This window comes from Scyliorhinus torazame, chromosome 10 (assembly GCF_047496885.1).
Source record: "Scyliorhinus torazame isolate Kashiwa2021f chromosome 10, sScyTor2.1, whole genome shotgun sequence".
Taxonomy (NCBI): Eukaryota; Metazoa; Chordata; class Chondrichthyes; order Carcharhiniformes; family Scyliorhinidae; genus Scyliorhinus; species Scyliorhinus torazame.
Window position 1 is genome coordinate 23,641,223 of NC_092716.1, and position 23,476 is coordinate 23,664,698.

At 45.2% G+C, this 23,476-nt stretch overlaps 1 protein-coding gene across 1 annotated transcript in view; it reads left to right on the plus strand.

Annotated features, from left to right (window-relative positions):
- The first annotated feature begins 7,895 nt into the window (after positions 1-7,895).
- Positions 7,896-23,476, plus strand: part of irf8 (interferon regulatory factor 8) — a 30,416-nt gene continuing 14,835 nt past the window's right edge. The window contains exons 1-5 of the mRNA XM_072517876.1: positions 7,896-8,156; positions 8,345-8,531; positions 10,344-10,527; positions 12,283-12,368; positions 23,336-23,441. Of these exons, the coding sequence (XP_072373977.1) occupies positions 8,149-8,156; positions 8,345-8,531; positions 10,344-10,527; positions 12,283-12,368; positions 23,336-23,441 (571 nt within the window). The 5' untranslated portion in view covers positions 7,896-8,148. The remainder of the gene's footprint in view (positions 8,157-8,344; positions 8,532-10,343; positions 10,528-12,282; positions 12,369-23,335; positions 23,442-23,476) is intronic.

Consider the following 23,476-nt stretch of genomic DNA (forward strand, 5'->3'; position numbering starts at 1 on the left):
GATTAAGAATTTAATATTCCTGGCTACAAGGTGTTCAGGAAAGGCAAAGGCAAAGAAGAGACAATGATTGGTCAGAGAAGCTATCAGTGGCAGCCTTTCATCTTGTAAAATTATGGTTTTGCACCGTGGTGGTCAACTCTGTTACGCATCGACTGGTGTGGCTCAGGAAGCCCCCTCAGTCCCTGCCGCATTTACCTCAGTGGAAGACAGTGAGCTTGAGAATATGCTGACGTTCTGCTTTATTTGGGCCCTCCTTTCTTTTTGCTTGTTTTTTTTATTTGCTTGACGCAATAGATTCTGTCCACTTGTTGAACAGGGGGCTCTAGGTTTCGAGCACCCATTAAAACAGATGGACTGTGGACAGTCAGCATCTTATTGGTTGAGGTTGCCTGATGTGAGGTGAGGTGGGTGGTGGCTGATCTGTGGGATACAATGTTCCCTCCCACTATCAGAGTCAGCCTATAGTACCTGATCTCTCCCAACAAATTGTCACCAGTAATGGCTGTACCCCGTGTTGTGTTAACACTCTGCTGCAAAACAGGATTGTACTCTCCAGGTCACAAGTCTGGTCTAACTTTATGGACACTCTAGGTTGCTCTCTTGGCCTCCCCGGTTGAATCCAAAGGAATGCAAAGCACCATGTTTGCCATCAGTTTTTTGCAGGAGTTGCCAGAAAGATGACATATTTAAATATCAGTCTGCCTTTGGGCGCCACTCCTGATTTTTGTCACGGTTTACTCCCTTTGTCTTCAACTTTCCCAAGGTGTCCATAAAGCTATTTGCCCATTGCTAGGAGTTTGGTTCACGGGTGCTAAGGTTGGTCCACGTGCTGTTAGACCTGCACACTGCAAGTCTGGGGGCCAAACCTCCTCCGATTTCCTCCAAAGCTTCAGCCGGGAGCTGGGATCACGGCACCTGGCTTCCGTTCGTCACCACAAGGAGGCACAGTTGAGGCCGAGCCGATGGAGGGGCTGTGGAAGAGATTCACACATTTGGCTCTATTTTTCACATTGCTGCTGGCCAATGGTGTCGGGCAAAAATGAGAAGCAAACTCAGAGAGCATACTCTCTTCACCTGCACACTAGACATATCACATTGACCTGCTGGGCACACAAGACGTTATTATTGCGCTGGAAAGGGATAGTGTACTTGAGGAGTCAAAATTCCCTATTTCGTTTGAATTAATGAACAAAGAGCACAAAGAACAATACAGCACAAAAACAGACCCTTCAGCCCTCCAAGCCTGTACTGATCCAAAGCTATTATACTACTGGGTGCACACTGTAGGTCACCAAATAACGGGAGATACAGGGCCAATTATTGGGGAAATTACAGAAAGATGCAAGGACTAAAGGGTAGTGAAAATGGAAGATTTCGATTATTCCTAGTTTTGACTTTGGTAGTAACAGTGTGAAGGAAAAAGAGGGAAGAAATTCTTAAATTGTGGGCAAAAAAACTTAATCAATGGCTTTCCCTCTCAACAAGAAGCAATGCTGGGTCAAGTTCTGGAGGATGAAGTGGACTAAGTGGAGTCTCTTTCGGTGAGGGAGAATTTGGGGAACAGTGAACAGTGATCACAGTATTATGAGGTTTAGTGTGGTTAAGTTAAATGACGAGGAAAAATTAAGCATAAAAATATTTAGCTGAAAGAGGGTGAACTTCAGAGAACCAATTGCAAATTTGGCTCGCAAAATTGGGAAGCAAAACAGTAATTGAAGAATGGAAGGCCTTGCAATAGAAACACTTCAGGTACAAAGGAGGCACATTCCCATGAGGGGAAATGGAAGGACACCCAAGGCTAGAGCTCTCTGTTGGACCAAAGACATAGAGATATGATAAAAAAGAAAAGAGGCTTGTAACAAATGTGACATTGATAATAGTCAGGAACCAAGCTCAGTACAGAAAAGAACAGAGATCTAAAATAAGAGGAACAAACAGAGAGTTTCAGATTAGTTTAGAGACTAACATAAAAGAGAAGCTAAAAGTCTTTCATAAACATATAAATGGTAAAGTGATAGTCAAAGAAAGGGTGGGATCAATTAGGGACCAAAAAAAGAGATAATCTTGTGGACCCAGAGGGGGTAGCTGAGGTACTAAATGGATACTTTTCAGTTGTCTTCGCTAGAGAGTAGGATGCTGCCAATGTAGCAGTAATGGAGGAAACAGTAGTGATATTGGACAGGATAGAAATAGATAGAGTAAATTGGCAGGACACAAAGTAGAAAAATCACCATCCCACCTAGGCACATTCCCTCACCCTATCCCCATAATGCCACCTAACCTGCACATCTTTGGATTATTGGAGGAAACCAGAGCACCCGGAGGAAACACATGCAGACACGGGGAGAACGTGCAAACTCCACACAGTCACCCAAGACTGGAATTGAACCCAGGTCCCTGGCACTATGCTAATCACTGTGCCACCATGCTGCCCTTTTGTTTATTGACATATATTTTTCCACTTGAGAAACAATTTTATCCTCAGTCTGAATGGGATGCATTCTTTTTTACTAGGGAAGGCAAGGGTGGAAATTGCGGTGGCTCTGGCCTCAATCTCTCTTAGATATGAGTGGCAGGGCCAGAAGACTGGAAGACTGAAAATGTTACAAACCTGATTAAAAAAGGGGGCGAGGGCCAAACTTGACAATTGCAGACCATTTGGCCAAATGTTGGTTCGAGACATTGGCCCAGTACTTCCAAGGAGAGCCAATCACAGTTGGGTTGTCATTCTGCTCCTTTTAGCTGACACTGGAAGTTGGCTGCACCTTTCTCGCCCAAACTTCCGACTCAGGCCGGGTGAGAAGAGTGCAGTGAAACGGGTTGCAGAGGCCTTCAGTCAAGTGCAGCAGAGTGGCAGGATCCCACCCTTTCTTTCTTACAGTGGGCTGCACGGTAGCACAGTGGGCAGCACTATTGCTTCACAGCTCCAGGGCCCCAGGTTCGATTCCTGGCTTGGGTCATTGTCTATGCGGAGTCTGCACATTCTCCCTGTGTCTGCGTGGGTTTCCTCCGGGTGCTCCAGTTTCCTCCCACAAGTTCTGAAAGATGTGCTGTTAGGTGAATTGAATATTCTGAATTCTCTCTCTGTGTACCCGAACAGGTGCCCGAATGTGGAGCCTAGCGGATTTTCACAGTAATTTCATTGCAGTGTTAATGTAAGCCTACTTGTGACAATAAAGATTATTATTATTATTAGAGCAGTCATGTTTAAGATTCTCAGTCACATTGAGAAGCTGGGAAGGATGTAAGTGTGTAAGGTAAGCGGGCAGGAGAGGGGGAGAGCACGGTTAGGATGGGTCAGAGGAATAGGATGGAGGGGTAGGCTGGGGTTGTAATTTGTGGGGAGGAGAATGGGTTAGGCAAGTTGAATGGGGAGAGTCGGGTGATGGGGGATTGGGTGGTCAGCGGAGGAGAGTTGGCAGGATAGTTGGCGGGGGAAGATCAGAGGGTGCATTTCACACTTCCCTACATTCAATTTCATCCGCCACATGTCTACCCACTCCACCAGTCTGGTCTATCTCCTGTCAAAATCTATCACTCCCCTCCTCACATTTCACAATACTTCCCAGGTTTAGTGTCATCTGCAAGTTTGAAATTGTGCCCTGTACGCCCACACCTAGGTCATTAATATAGATCAAGAAAAGCATTGGTTCTGGTGCTGACCTCTGGGAAACTGTCTTCCAATCCTATGAATGACCATTTGAGACATAATTTGCAGGTAACACAAAATGCCAAAATATAGTAAACAGTGATGAAGATAGTATTAAACTTCATGAGCACATAGTGATGCACTATCAATTACGACAAGACGAGAGTAGAGTGTAATCGAGGCTTTATTACGCAGAGACGTGTAGCCTCCCGCAGCTGCTGCCGAAATGGCTGCAGCTCGGAGAGCCCACACATTTATACTCCGCCTACTGGGCGGAGCCAGCAGGCAGGGATCTACCGTGTACCTTACCGTAATACTCCTCGTATGCGGTATATATAATACAACAGTGGTGACGACCATACATAGATAGAGTGATGAAAAAGAGTCACACAGCCAGAATTTAATACCACAGAAAGAGGCCCCTTGGCCCCTGAGTCTGCGCTGGTCATCACATGCAGATAAAATTTATTGCAGGGAAAGGTGAAGCAATACATTGTTTTTAGTTCTTCACTCGTGGGATGGAGGTGTCGCTGGCTAGGCCATCATTTATTGATCATCCCTAATTGAGAAGGCGATGATTGGGAGCCATCTTTTTGAGTACTGAAGTACTTGTGGCGTAGGTACACAGTGCTGTTCGGGAGTTCCAGGATATTGTCCGAGCAGGAAGAATGAAGTGCAGCAATGTATACTTCACCCGCAGTCTACGTTTATGTACTAACATTATGTATCCTCATCTATTTAACATATGTTCTATGTTTTCATGTGTGGAGCAATCTGCCTGGACTGTACGCAGAACACTACTTTTCACTGTACCTCGGTACACGTGACAATAAATCTAAACTAAGTGACACAGTTATAAAGGGGTTTCAGGTACAGAGAGAGCTGGGAGTGTACGGACAGAAATCTTTGATGAGGGAGGATATCACTTCAGGGGCTGAATTTTTCAATCCCTCAGCTGCGTGTTTCTCGGTGCTGCGCCGTTCGCTGGTGGCGAGATTCTCTCTTCTGCAGTCGGGGATGCGCTGCCAGCGGGAAAAGAGAATTCCAATGGCCGGAGAAATCTGGCCCAGAAAAACAGCACCGAAGTGGGCCATTTGGCCCAGTCACCTTGGGCGCAATTCTCCACTCCCACGCCGGTTGGGAGAATCGCCTGGGCCGCCGAAATTTCCGGGGCCGCCGGTCCGACGCCCTCCCGCAATTCTCCCAAGCGGCGGGAACGGGCCGGTCAAGTTTCGCGGGCCGCAGGCCGGAGAATCGCCGGAGACACCCAAAATGGCGATTCTCCGGCACCCCCGCGATTCTGAGGCCCGGATGGGCCGAGCGGCCAGGCCAAAACGGCGGGTTCCCCCCAGCGCAGTCCACACCTGGTCGCTGCAGTCGTGGGTGGTGCATGAACACTGAGGGGGGCGGCCTGTGGGGGGGCGAGGGGGGATCCTGCACCGGGCTTCACCTTGAATGTGGGGTGGCCCGCGATCGGTGCCCACCGATCGTCGGGCCGTCCTCTCTGAAGTAGGACCTCCTTCCTTCCGCGGCCCCGCAAGATCTGTCCCCCATCTTCTTGCGGGGCGGATTTGGACAGGACGGCAACCACGCATGCGCGGGTTGGCGCCGGCCAACCCGCGCATGCGTGGATGACGTCCGTTATGCGGCGCCAGCCGCGTCATCTATTCGGCGCCGCTTTTACGTGGGCGACAAGGCCTGGTGCAGGTAGATGACGCGGCCCCGATACTGGCCCATTGTCAGGGCCTGAATCGGTCGGGACCGGGGCCGTTCCGCGCCGTCGTGAACCTCGACGGCGTTCACGACGGCGCGGCCACTTCGGCGTGGGGGTGGAGAATCCCGCCCAACAGATGTCAAAAAGGAAACTTCCTTGGAATGATCTATCGAACAAGACAGTAGAGACAAAAAGCAATACGGTTATTTAAAGTACAAACTATAAGCAGAACATATCGGAAATACTCAGGTCAGGCAGCATCGGTGAAGGGAAAAATATAGTTAATGCTGCAGGTCTGTGACATTTCATCAGAAAGTTAGAAATGCTCTGAGCAGGTGAAAGGGGGATGGGATAGGGTGGGGTGAAGAAGAGTGAAGGAGTCGGTATGTGATGGGAGGGCGGGGAGGAACAATGCAGGAGCGATTAAGTGACACAAAAACAAAAGAGAGTGGCAATGGGTAAAAAAAATGACCAAAAGCTGTGTCTAGATGAGGTGTGAAAGGCTGGATAGTAGTTATCCGAATGCAAAGTAAAGGAATAAAGAAACAAGAGAAGAAATGAACTAACAAAAGTGTGCACAGAAAATGGAGGCAGAGGTTAGTATTGATTCCAGATGGCTGCAGAGTGCCAAGTCAGAAGATGATGTTGTTTTTTGAGATTGCACTGAGCTTCAGTAGAACTGGAACACTGCAGCAGGCAAAGCACAGAAAGGTCAGAATGGAAGAAAGGTGAAGAATTGAAACAAGCGACAGGAAGCTCAGACTTGCAGACTGAGCAGAGGCGTTCCGCAAAGTAGTCACCTTGGAATCCCTGCAGTGCAGAAGGCCGCTCGGCCCATCTGGTCTGCACTGACCCCCTGATAGAGCCTACCTACGCTCACTCCCCCTTCCTATCCCCGTAACCCCATCTAACCTTTGGACGCTAAGGTGCAATTTAGCATGGTTATTCCACCTAACCTGCGCATCTTCGGACTGTGGGAGGAAACTGGAGCACTTGGAGGAAACCCACGTAGATACGGGGAGAATGTGTAAACGCCACACACGGTCACCGAAAGCTGGAATCGAACCTGGGTCCCTGGTACTGTGAGGCAGCAGTGCTAATCACTATGCCACCCAGTCTGTATTTGGTCTCCCCAGTGCAGAGGGCACATGATGAGCAGAAAATACAATGTACAATATTGAACAAAGCACAAGTAAATCTCTGTGTCATTTGGAAGGGGTGCTTGGGCGAGCCTTAGTGAGAAAGAAAGATGTGGAGATGCCGCCGTTGGACTGGGGTGAGCACAGTACGAAGTCTTACAACACCAGGTTAAAGTCCAACAGGTTTGTTTCGATGTCACTAGCTTTCGGAGCGCTGCTCCTTCCTCAGGTGAGGAAGGAGCAGCGCTCCGAAAGCTAGTGACATCGAAACAAACCTGTTGGACTTTAACCTGGTGTTGTAAGACTTCGTACTGAGAAAGAAAGATGTTACAGGGCAGGTGTTACAACTCCTGTGCTTGCATGGGAAGGTGCTGTAGAAATGGGAGGGGATATTGAGGGTGACTAAGGAGCGGACCAGGGGGCCGTGGAGGTAACGGTCCCACTGGAATCCTGAAAGGGGTGGGCTGGGCAAGGGACGCTTGATGGTGGCAATAATTCTGGAGGCGGCAGAAATGACAGAGGACAATCTGTCGAATACGCGGAAGGTGAGGACAAGGGATACCCTATCATTCTTCGGGGAGGGAAGAGAAGTAGTGGGAGCAGGGGTACAAGGGACACGGTGGAAGTAGAGGGGGAGGGGAGTTCACCCAGAAGCCAAGGAAGAGATGAAGCTGAGGAGGCTGGAAATTGGAAATAATTAATGAGATTTCTACGGTTCAGGACTAGAGCAGAAAGCTCTTTGTCTATCAATGAAAACGAGTTGAGGGAGGCGGGCTGAATGAAGGCCTAGAACAAAGTACAATGGGATATTATGTGGGAGAATGGCCCTTTTTCATTAGAATAGAACCCGGTGTGCTAGATTGCTCACTGTTGGAAGTTCCCGGTGGCCAAAGCTTTGGATGAGAATGAACGCTGCCCCATTCGGAGGGCAGCGGGGCATTTTTGACTGAGATTTCACCAAACAAGTTATGGGTGTGAATGAATTGAAAGCAGAAAAGCTCTCTGGTCCCCGATACTATTTACCAGCAGGGGACAGGAGGAGGCGTACGGCTCCCGGGAACTTCCCCAAGTAAACAGCAGCATCGCATCTGAGTAAACCCCCCCCCCTCACGTGTCACAACCATCCCCATCTGAAAGGAAAGTGTCTGGCGGGTCAACCAAGTCACGGTAAGATTGTGCGGCCGGCTACCAGGGGGGGGGGGGGGCTGGTAAGGTGGCGCAAGGTTCGGGCAGAATCCCGCCGCCCGTCCGACCGGGGAGCCCGTGAGCGGCGGGGAACTCGCCGCTCCATCTGCTGATTTCTTGTAAAAGGCTTCGCGCTGGGAGGAAATGCCTCCCGCCCTCTCCTCCCATTGGCCTTGCCGTCTGAACTCGCCCCCAGGCGGCGTCTGGTCAGCCCCGGGGGCGGCCGCACCGTCCCCAGCCACCAGTTAAACGCAGCAAGTTGGCGCGGACAAGCCCGCCTCAGACGCCGCTCGGCTCGCCCGACGTTTCCAGGCGGACGGACCAGTTGCAAAAGTGCAAAGGACGCCAACTCCTCCCTGCCCGGCACCTCCGCCTTCTTCCCTCCACCTCCTTCCCTCCCTCCACCTTCCCTGCCTCCTCCAGTCGCTGACAGATTGAAGCGCAGAGCTGCTGTGGAAAGGATGCAAGGGTGAGCGCTTGTGGCACAACTCTCCAAAACCTTCTCATTGCTGGCTTTACAAAAAATCTATTTTGTTCCCAACTAACGCACAGATGAACTCCCCCCCCCCATTTGTCTGGGGGTCCCGTTCAACAGTTGCTCTTTTTTTTTTTTGCTTACTATTTATTACCTGATGGTTTAATTTGTTGCGATTGCAGGATTGGGATGGTGGATAAAAACAGCACGGGAATGCGCCGCCTCAAGCAGTGGCTCATCGACCAGATTGACAGCGATCAGTACCCCGGCTTGGTGTGGGACGATGAGCATAAAGTCACCTTTCGGATTCCCTGGAAACACGCCGGGAAACAGGACTACAACCAGGAGGTGGACGCGTCCATATTCAAAGTACGAGGATTTTTTTTTTTTGGGGGGGGGTACAATCTCCTGCCCCCCCCCCCCCCCCACACTTACACGACCACCTATCTACCTCTCTTGTAAAATGTAGCAGCCCCAGCACGCTCACACAGCGTTGTCCTTAGGCTCTTAAACTGAGGTACAGAATCTAAAAGGGAAATCATTTGCACCCTTGACTTTTAACATGCAAGTTACAAGGGACGTTTTTCTGAAAGTCGAGAAAGTTCACCCTCTCACAGACATATTAAGGACGGAGAATCTCATTGTTAATTAATTTCTAAGTGGTACACAAAATAACAAGTCATTTTTGCTCCCATCAACACGGCTCCAAACCAAATACCCTGGTTTACGGTGTATTGTCATTTAATAATCTTTATTAGTGCCACAAGTTGGATTTGTTTATTGTCACTTGTTCTGCCAGCAGCTCAAACAGATCACTTCGTACATGAACATAAAAAGAAACTACATAATAGGGGAACACAATGTAAATACATAGGCATCGGGTGAAGCATACAGGAGTGTAGTATTAATCAGGTCAGCTTAATCAAGTAGGCTTTGAAGTTACTGTGAAAACATGGTATGTTGGTTAAATTGTTTAAATATGTAGTAGATTTTACAGTTGTGGTAACTCTAGATATGGAGCTGTTGCAATGAAAGAGCATTAAAAATATTCAGTAAGAAGCCATGCATAATTGTCACTGAAGATTTATAGTAAGCTTTAATGAAAGCATTTTTGAAATTATGCACTTTATTTGTGGGCAGGAATTATTTGCACAAGTTGAGCATGTTCCTAATGACAGTATCATCATGTCTGAGAGACAGCTGGCTTGACCTATCTGTTCCTTGGCATTTAGAAACAGAACTGTGGGATCATTGGAAGGTGGCTCCCAGTGACTAGAGTAAAACACTTCCAGTACAATGCTGAACATTATTTTTATTTTCTTTAAAGACAATTTTATTGAGGTATTTTTGGCATATAAAACAATGACATTGTATAATACTGTACAAAAGGAAAAACAAATAACGCATAGTACAAACCGCAACTCCGTTCTCGCAAGGACCTGTCTAAACCACCCCTACTCAACAAATGCTGAACATTATTAAATCGTGTTTAGGGTAATATATCCGTGGTTGAACAAAGGTTTAGGACTAAAGTTCAGGTGTAAATCTAGGTTCATTAAGGCAGTATCTCTGGATCAAGAGCACCCTAATCCTTTAAACACTGAATTTCTCTGTGACAAGATTACTTTTTGCTTCTGTTTGTTTTTATTTTTCAAATGTTTTGACTTGGTACAATTGCCAAGTAAAATACTTAACGTTGTAAAACATACACATTTAAAAAGCGGACACAATATGTAAAGAGATCTTATTTGTGTTGAAAGTTTTTTCAAATTGAAATGCTTATGCAACAAAGTACAAGGTTCCCTTTGCCTGCCAGACTGTCACTTGGACTATTGTGAAACTAAAGAACGCTTGGACAGAATTGTTGATTGCTATTCAGCCTCCGTAACAAAAAAGGAGATACACTTAGATGATTGGTGTAAAATGTCCCCCAAATGCAGGTGCAGATGGGAAGGCACCTTATCATTTTTATCTCATGGTTTTTAACAGATTAAAACAGCGTGAGCCAAACTTGTATCTTCAGCTGTGAGCTGGAAAGAAAATCACATTTGTATCGTGTAAAGATCAACTGTTAGCAAAGGCATAATACAGGAGATAATCCCAGAAATAATCCCACTGTACCAATTAATTTATTGAGTCCATCGACTAACTCATGGTTTATATGCTGCATGGCACTTACAGGCTTGGGCTGTCTTCAAAGGAAAGTATAAAGAAGGTGAGAAGGCAGAGCCCGCCACATGGAAGACGAGACTTCGCTGTGCACTCAACAAGAGTCCAGATTTTGAAGAAGTGACCGATCGTTCTCAGCTCGATATCTCGGAACCATACAAGGTTTACCGGATTGTTCCTGAAGGACAGCAAAAATGTAAGTTTGAGTTGTAAAGCAGCATGGGGACATTATATAGGATGCACTTCTGCTGTGTTTCGCAGATTGACACATATACTCTTATAAATTTAGGTGAAAAGAAGGAGCATTATTGAAACCATCCAGCATCTGAAAGAGAAAAATTCTGATGAAGTATTCCACTTTTTTCTCATTTCAGATTTAGGTTGGCCTCCTAACCTGCTGAGCATTTCTTGCATTTTCTGTTTTTTCTCTATTATAGCCCTGTGTTTTAAGATTTGATTAATGGAACATGGGAGTGGGTATGGGATGTAAAATTAAAGTTGTTTAGAAGTCATTCTATCCAATATTATGAGACCCAGATTAAATTTCATCACTTAGAATTAACTTGATGTCTTTCTTGAGTAAAAGAGAATTGGCTCATATCAAACCCTATCCGTCCACTGAGAATAAAGCTGCATTAAAACAAGTTTTTGCTAAATGTAGCAGTTTGGGTATGGTGTGAAAATAATTTGCTTTTGGTTTCAGCCAGGATTATTTTATTTTTTAGTATGCTCGTTCTATGGATATTGAAAGCATTTCTGCAGTGAGAAGAGAATTTTGATATGAGTGCATTATGCAAACATGATAGCACCATTTAGCCAAGATATTGCTTGCAGAAATTGTACAGCTTTTAAAGAATTTATGATAATGACTTTGGGCAGGAGGACAGTATTGGTCCACCCAGCCTCCCCATCCCATTGAACTTTGCACAATGTTAAACTGATAAAATGAAGCAGTATAGAGCACAACTGCTTTGATTTAGCTAAATTGAATGAAGCATTTAACTTGTGGTTCATGAAATTTTGATCTTTTGAATCATATATTTTTTTAAAAATGAAAACATTGAATTAACCTCCCCTTGCATAAAGGGACATGTAATCAAACATATCTTAATAAAACGGAAGCAAATTGAGATGTGGTTACAAATTTGATATAAAACTTGGGGCACGATTCTCTGGCCTCCCCGCCACGTGTTTCTCGGTGGCAGGAGACGGCCCTCCGTTGTCCGGGTCTTCTGGTCCTGCCGCTGTCAATGGGATTTCCCATTGATTCCACCCACGCCGCCAGGAAACCCCGCCATGGCGGGTGTGCGCCCTCGGCGGGACTGGAAGATCCCGCGGGCATGAACTGCCAGCGGATGAGATGAATGATCAGTTAGTCTGTTTTTGCTGGTGTTGACTGACAAAGAATGCCAGCCAACATACTGGGAGACCTTGCTGTTCTTGAAATGTGCTTACCAAACCAAAGTAAATGTTGAATGGTGGTCTTCTCTTTATACAACATTTGTTATGATAAGGGGATAGGTGAGGATAATTGGATCTTCTTTAGGATCTAATTGGCTCCAAGGTGATAACTGAGTTGATTCTCTGTAGCGAATACTGGGATCTGCATTATTCCAGGGAACTGTTGATGATTAAAGAGCCAGCCAATGATGAAACTTGGCAGGCACTAATGTTACTGGTGGTTGGGATTCATTCCAGGCAGTTTTGCAAGTTGAAAGTTTGGTGTTACAAAAGCCAGGACAGATGTGGAGGAAGAAGATTATTCTTACTAAACTTGTCCTGTAAGCCCCATATAGGAAATACGAAAACCTTTCCTTAAATCAAGCCTTTGTTTGTCCTAATACTGATACTATCACTTTCACTACATGTCATTGATGAACATACTACAGTGACTGAATCCTGTGTCCTTTTCATTCCACCAACTTAATGGATTTTAAACATTTTGAAACAGGTAAATTTGGCAGTCACTCCAATGACCAAGGTGACATCACTGATATGGATTGCAGCCCACCTAGCTCAAATGAACTTGTGAAGGAGGTAAGTGACTACGTTACTTTTACCCCTTTCTTATGGTTTAAGATTGCAGTCAGATTGAAAGGCACTGAATGAACTGGATAAAGTAACTTGGTTCCTGGGCTGTGGGCCTGGTTAAATTTCAATCAAAATATATACAGTGAAATGAACAGTTTCATTCCTTCCTCCATTAGACCATGCTGTGTGTTCAGAGAGAATTAAAATTTACCTAGTGCCTCATCATGGCTCTCCGGATGTCCCAAGTCAGTTTTCAAACTGCATGTGGGTAAATTTAACAATCTGTCTGCAAGTGATGAGCTCACGTGTGCAACAGGTGAGATGAGTGATTCGTTAGGGGCGTTAAGGGCGGCAAGGCCGCACAGTGGTTAGCACTGTTGCTTCACAGCACCAGGGCCCCAGGTTTGATTCCCGGCTTAGGTCACTGTGTGCAGAGTCTGCACGTTCTCCCCGTGTCTGCATGGATTTCCTCCGGGTGCTTCGGTTTCCTCCCACAAGTTCTGAAAGACGAGCTGTTGGGTAATTTGGACATTCTGAATTCTCCCTCCGTTTACTCGAACAGGCGCCGGAATGTGGCGACTGGGGTCTGTTTTTGCTGGTGTTGACTGAGGAAGAATGCTAGCCAACACACTGGGAGATCTTACTGTTCTTGAAATGTGCTTACCTAAACCAACAGGCAGTAGATGCTGCATTTGTGTCTGAGGAAAGATGGGTTCTCAATTCATGAACATGTATTGAAAGTAACTTCTGGGATAAAATAAATAATGAATGACAACACAGCACCATTTATATAAAGCGTATCAAAGGTCTTTTTATCCTAGTCCAGTTTCCTCTCGTCATCCCTTGAAGGTGCTAACTCACACTAGGATATAATTGCCCTATAGCCACTATGGCCAATCTCTGGTCCTTTGTCCCCATAGCCATTCTTCACATGTGAAACCATATAATGATTGTGGGAGGGCATCAGAACTCGATCTTGTCCCTACCCTGATGACTTTCCAACAAGAGTCACAAGACCAAGAAATCTGATTCAAATGTTCGTGACATCCTGATTGAAATCCCAGCTGCGAAAAAGCTAACACAGCCTGGGCAATATCCTGGCTTGTTTCTAGACTAAATAGTTGGCAATGAGCCACTGGGGCAACCCACGGTACGCTAGTATGTAAATGATGGCACCAATTAAAACTCAATTCATGCGTGTGCTGCACCATTATTTAGAGCAGTGCAAAGTTTGCACGAGGAGTAGTCAGCATTTCAAATACAAACTCAGTCAATATGGACCACTCAGAAAGCCCTTTTGATGGTGCTATGTAGGAGTTCCCATGAATATTTACTGTGGCAGCAGATCTTAAGGGCATTACTTCTGTGAAAAAGGACTTGAGGAAATTGTTTGTAGACGAACAATAGGCTGCCAAAGTGAGGGAATGGGGTGACCATGGAGTCCAGTGCTGAGAGAGGGGTTTGCCAGGGGAAAGCAGATAAAACAGAGTGAATGGGTAGGGTGCTGGCATGCATGCCCACAGAGACTACAATTTTGATAAAGCCAATGTGTGCTTTTCATCTCTCTCTTGTTGGTGATATGGCCTTTAAATGTAAAAGATCAAGTAGTAAGAGTATTTTTCCACTTGTACTCTGCATTATAAATAGGGAAGAAGGTTTTAGCCTCAAAGATGGCAAGGTCAATGTCCTTGAGTTGTGGTTCACTTGATATTCTGGTTGTTTAGATACACTCCCAGTTTTCTGATTTGTCATGTTCGTTCAAACAGGATTGTGCACTTGGGAGTGATATCCCGCTTTTGGATTTTGAGTCAAATTTGCTAGCATTTTAATATTTAAAGTACCCAATTCATTTTCCCAATTAAGGGGCAATTTATCGTGGCCAATCCACCTCGCCTGAGTTGTGTGGGTGAGACCCACGCAGACACGGGGAGAATGTGCAAACTCCACAAGGACCGTGATCTGGGGCCGGGCTCGAACCTGGGTCCTCAGCGCTGTGAGGTAGCAGTGCTAACCGTTGTGCCACCGTGCTGCCCCATGTGAAATTCTGGCTCTGGGTGACTGTGCAGTTTGCAAGTTCTTCCCGTGCCTATGATTATGGGGTGCAAGTTGAAGGAAAGGTTTGGAGGGGCTAACTGAACCCCTTGGCCCTGTTTATAAAGGGAGTGGGGGTAGGGTTGGGCAGGCTGCTGGCAAAAGTTAAAAGGGTTAATAATTTTTTTCAGAAGGTTCAGCAAGGTTGGGAGATAGGTGTGTGATGATATTTTTTAGTGGTGGTTTAGCGCAGCAGCTTTTACTAACCCATGTTTTATGGGCTAAGTCAGCCCCATACAGGCGGCAATGCAGAGGATGACCCACGCATGAACATATTATTAAATTTAAGATGTAAAGGATGTCATTATTGTTCACTGTGCATATTGTACTTTAGCTGGCTGTGAGATCAAACTCAGATTATTTATACACCGTACAGTGCAAGATTAATGTTTGAAAATTGGATTTGCTCATTTAAAATTTTGCTTTGAAGTTTTTATAGAATCCCTACAGTGCAGAAGGAGGCCATTTGTCTCATCGAGTCTGCACCGACCCTCCGAAAGGGCACTCTGCTCATGCCCCTGTCCTATCCCCGCAACCCCTAAAAAAATAATTGAACCCCGGGTCCCTGGCGCTGTGAGGCACTGTGCTGGTTATAATGTAGAAATACGTTATGTTGAATAAAGTATCGTGAGAGCATAGTTACAGGGAGTGTTGTATTAGGTTTGTGGATGTGTATCAGTCTGACTTGAGCTGTAGGACTCTCACTTTGAGGGCGCAAGGCCCATTTTAAGGATTTGAGCTAGCCTGATGCTGAAGAAGTGCACCATTGTTAGAATTATTGTCCTTGGGATGCGATGTTAAACTGCAATTCTGTCCACCTGTTGAGGCGGGCACCAAAGATTCCATGATAATAATTGAAGAAGAGCAAGTAGTTTTTTCAATATCCTTGTCCAACATCATTCCCTCGACCAAAGCCACCAAAAAAGTGGATTACCATTTAATTGCGACAAATGGTTGCTTTAATTGCACTTAAAAACAGTTAATTGCATATTTCTTATTTGAAGCTGTGAAAGATTATGTTTTTTCACTCTAGGATGTGGGTGTCACTGGCAATGCCAGCATTTGTTCCTCATCCTTAATTTCCCTCGAGAAGGTGGTGGAGAGCCACTTTTCTTGAACCGCTACAGTCCATGTTGTGTGGGCACAGAGTGCTGTCAAGAAGGATTTTGATCCAGTGATAAAGTCAGGATGGTGTGTGGCTGGGTGGCATGGTGGGGCAGTGGTTAGCACTGCTTCCTCACGGCATCGAGACCCCCGGTTCGATCCTGGCCCCGGGTCACAGTCCGTGTGGAGTTTGCACATTCTCCCCATGTCTGCGTGGGTCTTGCCTCCAAAACCCAAAGATGTACAGAGTAGGTGGATTGGGCGCACTAAAGTGCTCCTGAATTGAAAATATTTTTTAAAAGGGTGATGTGTGGCTTGGAAGGAAACGTGCAGGTTGAGGTGTTCCCACACACCTGCTGCCCTTCTTCCAGAGCTCGCAGGTTTTGAAGATGATGTCAAAGGAATCTTGGTGAATTGCTGAAGTGCATCTTGCATATAGTACTCAATACTGCCACTTGCACTGGTGGTGGTAGTAGTGAATGTTGAAGGTGGCATTTAGGGTGCCGAAGAAGTGGACTGCTTTGCCCTGGACAATGTAGAGCTCCTTGAGTGTTGTTAGTGCTGCACTCATCCAGGCAAGTGGAGAGTATTCCATTACACTCATGACTTGTGCTTTGTAGATGGTGGACAGGCTTTGGGTGGGTGGGGGTCAGAGGATGAGATACTTACCGCAGGATTCCTAGCCTCTGACCCGCTCTTGTAGCCATATTATTTATACGGCTTGTCCAATTCCATTTCTCGTCATTGGAAATCCTTAGGATGTTGGTATCAATGATATTAACACCATTGAATGTTGAGGGGAGATGGTTAGATTCCTTCTTGTTGGAGATAGTCATTGCCAGGCATGTGTGTGGCATGAATATTACTTGCCAATTATCAGCGTTAAGTCTGAATGTTTTCTAGTCCTTGCTGCATATTGATATGGACTGCTTCATTATCTGAGGAGTCGCGAATGGTGCTGAACATCGTGCGATCTTCAACCACCGTCCCCTTTTCTGACCTTTATGGTGGGAGAGAAAGTAATTCATGAAGATGTTTGAGCCCAGGACTTAGCCCTGATAAACTCTTGTAGCGATGTCCTGGGAGTGAGAGGATTGGCCTCCAGCCATTCCTTTGTGCTAGATAGACTCAAACCAGTAGAGAGGTTCCCCCTGATTCCCATTCTTCGATTGTGCTAGGGCTCCTGATACCACACTCAGTCAAAACACTGCCTTGATGTCAAGAGCAGTCACTCACCTCATCCCTGGAAGTCAGCTGTTTATGTTTGGATCAACGCTGTAATGAGGTCAGGAGCTGAGTGACCCTGTTGGAACCCCAACTGAGCCTTAGTGAACAGGTTGTTCCTGTGTAAGTGCTGCATGATAGTCAAAGACACCTTCCACCAATATGTTGATGATCAAGAGGAGGCTGATGAGGTGGTAATGGCCAGGCTGGATTTGTCCTGCTTTTTGTGGACAGGCCTAACCTGGGCAATTTTCCACATTTGCCAAGTAAATGCCAGTGTTGTAGCTGTACTGGAACAGCTTTGCTCGGCACTCGGCTAGTTCTGGGGCACGACTTTATAAATGCTAGCCATTATTTTTCCTTTTGCTGAGTTAGTCTCTGTGGTATTACACATGGAGTTAAAAACAATTGCCCAAATTTTGCTCCCAGGTCAGATGCACAGAAACTGGAGAATTCCCGGCTCCATAATCCCAACCTTTAAAAATGGATGCCCGGGTGTTGGGTTTTCAGTCTGGTGCAGCGGGCCAGGGTTGGGGCAGGAAACGCGGGGTGAAGTGAGGAGGCTGCCAGGTGCAGGGGTGGGCTTGCCGCAAGTCTGCCTCGGGCTCTGGTACTTTGTTGATTTTTTAATAATGATTAAAACGGGAAACATCCCTCCAGCCCTCCACTCTCAAATCCCCACCTTCCCCCACTCACTCCATATCCCATTCATAACAATGTATGCCACCCTATGCTCCCCATTGCTCCTCATACACCTAATACCCCCATCCACTGCATGGCCCTTTATAGCCCTTGTGCCAACTTATTGCCAACTGAAGTCCCCATCCACCACATTTTACCCTTACCCCCTCCATGCCAACTTACCTAGTATCCACCATGGACCAACCTCCGGAGCCATGCTGACATAAAATTTACTGTGTCTATTAGTGACATCACTTTAAAAATCACCCTCACTGATTTAAAAAAAAATCAATACATCAAAATGTCTTCAGCTATTCTCTTCTGCAAACAAACGTTTCATTTAAGGACTTAATCTCTTATGAAAACAAACATATATTTTCCATAACCACTGTGATCTGTCTATCAAACTGCTCACTTAACAGGCATTCCACTGTGATAATGTTAGGTTGTAAAATCAGTCATTGAAGCACAAATCCTAGAATTGTAACCTCGGGTTTATGTCAGATGACAGAATGAAATATCAAGCATTGATTTGTTTTGTAAACTCCACGCTTTTAAAATAAGTTAACGCCCAGCAGAGTTAACTTCCTTGACAGCTTTGTTGGTTCCATTGAGTTCTGACTGTTTTGACAGCTTACATATTCCGATGAGTTAGTGCTCTTTTTATGTTCAATCATGTCTACTTTTAACAATCCCAACGGTTGTCTTTCCTATCACAAAGAGTGTCTTGTTCTCTCAAAGCATGCCTTACCTCTCCCATAGGTGTTCTGGGATCATATCCAAATAAGAACGAGGAGCAGGAGTAGGCCATCTGGCCCCTCGAGCCTGCTCCGCCATTCAGTGAGATCATGGCTGATCTTTTGTGGATTCATCTCCACTTTCCGGCCCGAACATCATAACCCTTAATCCCTTTATTCTTCAAAAAACTATCTATCTTTATCTTAAAAACATTTAATGAAGGAGCCTCAACTGCTTCACTGGACAAGGAATTCCATAGATTCACAACCCCTTGGGTGAAGAAGTTCCTCCTAAGCTCAGTCCTAAATCTACTTCCCCTTATTTTGAGGCTATGCCCCCTAGTTCTGCTTAAACCCGCCAGTGGAAACAACCTGCCCACATCTATCGTATCTATTCCTTTAATATTTTTATATGTTTCTATAAGATCCCCTGCATCCTTCTAAATTCCAACGAGTACAGTCCCAGTCTACTCAACGTCTCCTCGTAATCCAACCCCCTCAACTCTGGGATTAACCTAGTGAATCTCCTCTGCACCCCCTCCAGTGCCAGTACATCCTTTCTCAGGTAAGGAGACCAAAACTGAACACAATACTCCAGGTGTGGCCTCACTAACACCTTATACAATTGCAGCATAACCTCCCTAGTCTTAAACTCCATTCCTCTAGCAATGAAGGACAAAACTCCATTTCCCTTCTTAATCACCTGTTGCACCTGTAAACCAACTTTTTGCGACTCATGCACTCGCACACCCAGGTCTCTCTGCACAGCAGCATGTTTTAATATTTTATCATTTAAATAATAATCCCTTTTGCTATTATTCCTACCAAAATGGATAACCTCACATTTGTCAACATTGTATTCCATCTGCCAAACCCTAGCCCATTCACTTAACCTATCCAAATCCCTCTGCAGACTTCCAGTATCCTCTGCACTTGTTGCTTTACCACTCATCTTAGTGTCGTCTGCAAACTTGGACACATTGCACTTGGTCCCCAACTCCAAATCATCTATGTAAATTGTGAACAATTGTGGGCCCAACACTGATCCCTGAGGGACACCACTAGCTACTGATTGCCAACCAGAGAAACACCCATTAATCCCCACTCTTTCATAGAATTTCATAGAATTTACAGTGCAGAAGGAGGCCACTCGGCCCATCGAGTCTGCACCGACTCTTGGAATTAACAAATTCTCTATCCATGCTACTACTTTCCCCATAAGCCATGCATCTTTATCTTTTGCAGCAATCTTTTGTGTGGCACCTTGTCAAAAGCTTTCTGGAAATCCAGATTATACCACATCCATTGGCTCCCCGTTATCTACGGCATTGGTAATGGCCTCACAAAATTCCGCTAAATTAGTTAGGCATGACCTGCCCTTTATGAACCCATGCTGCATCTGGCAAATGGGACAATTTCCATCCAGATGCCTTGCTATTTCTTCCTTGATGATAGATTCCAGCATCTTTCCTACTACCGAAGTTAAGCTAACTGGCCTATAATTACCCGATTTCTGCCTACCTCCTTTTTTAAACAGTGGTGTCACGTTTGCTAATTTCCAATCCGCCGGGACCACCCCAGAGTCTAGTGAATTTTGATCAATTATCACGAGTGCATTTGCAATTTCCCTAGCCATCTCTTTTAGCACTCTGGTATGCGTTCCATCAGGGCCAGGAGACTTGTCTACCTTTAGCCCCATTAGCTTGCCCATCACTACTTCCTTCGTGATAACAATCATCTCAGGGTCCTCACCTGTCATAGCCTCATTTCCATCAGCCACTGGCTTGTTATTTGTGTCTTCCACTGTGAAGACCGACCCAAAAAACCTGTTCAGTTCCTCAGCCATTTCCTCATCTCCCATTATTAAATCTCCCTTCTCATCCTCTGAAGGACCAATATTTACCTTAGCCACTCTTTTTTGTTTTATATATTTGTAGAAACTTTTACTATCTGTTTTAATATTCTGAGCAAGTTTATTCTCATAATCTATCTTACTCTTCTTTATAGCTTTTTTAGTAGCTTTGTGTTGCCCCCTAAAGATTTCCCAGTCCTCTTGTCTCCCACTAATCTTTGCCACTTTGTATGCTTTTTCCTTCAATTTGATACTCTCCCTTATTTCCTTAGATATCCATGGTCGATTTTCCCTCTTTCTACAGTCCTTTTTGTTGGTATAAACATTTGCTGAGCACTGTGAAAAATCGCTTGGAAGGTTCTCCACTGTTCCTCAACTGTTTCACCATAAAGTCTTTGCTTCTACCTTAGCTAGCTCTTCTCTAATTCCATTGTAATCTCCTTTGTTTAAGCAAAAACACTACGTGTTTGATTTTACCTTCTCACCCTCCATCTGTATTTTAAATTCCACCATATTATGATCGCTCCTTCCGAGAGGATCCCTAACTATGAGATCATTAATCAATCCTGTCTCATTACACAGGACCAGATCTAGGACCGCTTGTTCCCTCGTAGGTTCCATTCATACTGTTCTAGGAAACTATCGCGGATGCATTCTATAAATTCCTCCCCAAGGCTGCCTTGACCGACCTGATTAAACCAATCGACATGTAGATTAAAATCCCCCATGATAACTGCTGTACCATTTCTCCATGCATCAGTTATTTCTTTGTTTATTGCCTGCCCCACCATAATGTTACTATTTGGTGGCCTATAGACTACTCCTATCAGTGACTTTTTCGCCTTACTATTCCTGATTTCCACCCAAATGGATTCAACCTTATCCTCCATAGCACCGATGTCATCCCTTACTATTGCCCGGATGTCATCCTTAAATAACAGAGCTACACCACCTCCTTTGCCATCCACTCTCCTTCCGAATAGTTTGATACCCGTGGATATTTAACTCCCAGTCGTGACCATCCTTTAACCATGTTTCAGTAATGGCCACTAAATCATAGTCATTCACGATGATTTGCGCCATCAACTCATTTACCTTATTCCAAATACTACGAGCATTCAGGTAAAGTACACTTATGTTGGCTTTTATACCTCTGTTTTGAATCTTAACACCTTGATCAGTAACCTCTCCTAAGTTATTTTTCCCCTTAATGTTTCTCCTATTTTTCCTTGTCGTTGAACCCATATCTTCATGTAACAACCTGCCGCGTCGCTTTCCATTTATCTTTTTACTTCCCGTTTTATTCCTTTTAGTATTACTGGGCCTATTCACTGAGCTTCCCTCAGTCACTGTATCTTGTACTGTCCCCTTTTTGATTTTTGACTATGGCTTCTCTGCCTTACACTTTCCCCCTTACTGCCTTTTGTTTCTGCCCTTGTTTTACTGCTTTCCGACTTCCTGCATCGTTTCCCATCCTCCTGCCACATTAGTTTAAACACTCACCAACCGCTCTCGCAAATAGCCACCCTAGGACATCAGTTCCAGTCCTGCCCAGGTGTAACCTGTCCAGTTTGTACATGTCCCACCTCCCCCAGAACCGGTCTCAAATGCCCCAGGAATCTGAAACCCTCCCCCTGACACCATCCCTTCAGCCACGTATTCATCCTATATATCCTGTCATTTCTACTCTGACTAGCACGTGGCACTGGTAGTAATCCTGAGATCACTACCTTCGAGGTCCGATTTCTTAACTTCCTTCCTAGCTCCCTGTATTCTGTTTTTAGGACCTCACCCCTTTTTTTACCTCTGTCGTTTGTACCAATGTGTACCACGACCACTGGCTGTTCACCCTCCCCCTCCAGAATGTCCTGTACCCGCTCCAAGTCATCCTTAACCCTAGCACCAGGGAGGCAACATACCATCCTGGAGTCTCGTTTGCGGCCACAGAAATGCCTGTCTATTCCCCTTACAATTGAATCCCCTATGACTATTGCACTGTCACACTTATCACCCCTCCCCTCTGCAGCAGAAACAACCGTGGTGCCACAAGTTTGGCTGTTGCTGTTTTCCCCTGAGAGGCCATTCCCTCAACAGTATCCAAAGCGGTATATCTGTTCTGCAGGGGAATGGCCACAGGAGACTCCTGCACTACCTGCCTCACTCTCTTGCTCTGTCTGGTGGTCACCCATTCCCTTCCTGACTGCGGAGTCTGAGCCTGCGGTGTGATCACCTCTTTATACGTGCTATTCACGATGCTCTCTGGCACGCGGATGCTCCACAGTGTCTCCCGCCGCTCCAGCTCTGAAACTCGAGCTTCCAGGAGCTGTAACTGGAGACACTTCCTACTCACATGCTGACCCTGGGGACTGGAACTGTCCCCAGCCTGCCACATGGAAACAGAGGAGCAGACCACGCCTTGGAGCTGTCCTGCCATGATTTATTCCTTCAAATTAAATTTTTGAAATTAAACTTCAGGAAGATGTTTTTTGTGTCGGATTATATCCAATTTCCTGTATACTATTTAATTAGTTTTATCCCTGAGTATTTATCTTGCTTGATCTGACAACAAAATTCAAAAGTTATTTAAATCAACTTAAAAATAGTAATTTAAATCAACCCAAAATAGTTATTTAAGTGAGATTAAAAAATTAAAAAATAGTAATTCAAACCAACTTAAAAATAGTAATCTAAGTCAAATTTAAGAAAATAGTAATTCAGATCAACTTAAAAATAGTAATTTAAATCAAATTAAAACTAGTATCTCCACAAATATTTAAATTGAGCCTAGTCTGCCTTTCAGCCAATCAGGAGTACTTTACCTCTCCAAAAGGGGTACTATGGCTGTCCAAATGAGTCCACCAAGTTTAGATAAGCTCTTGGCCTGACCTGCGCTCTTTGGATTTCACACTCCTGGCCGAGCGAAATCCCTCTTCATTGGAGGTAGCTGATGAGTGGCTAGTTGTCTCTGTAAACCGTGCATGTACAAACCCCAGCCTGACTCCATTGGGGACAGGAGTCCACTATTTTCACCTTGACATAGAGCCTCTCTGTCGTAGTGGAAAATCTTAGCCTAACTGTAGTCTTCAGAAAAAGCAGCATTGGAGGGAAGGGGATAAATAGATCGCAGTGTGTGGGCATAATTGGTTCCCCCTTTCAAACTCGTGCATTCTGTCCTTGTATAATGTATAATTTATTGCTAAATTACAAAATTTGACATCAATTTGGAATTCTCTCTGCACTCAGTAAAAGCTGTTGTATGATGTTTTGTTTCATACATTTTGCAGGTTGTTGTGGATTATAATACCATAATAAAGAGAAGTCATTCTCCACCACAGGAGGACTGTACAAGTCAACCACAGCAAGATTGGTGGGGACGACAAACCATTGAGGGTAAAGCAAGTCTTTTTTCCATTCTTAGTACTAGC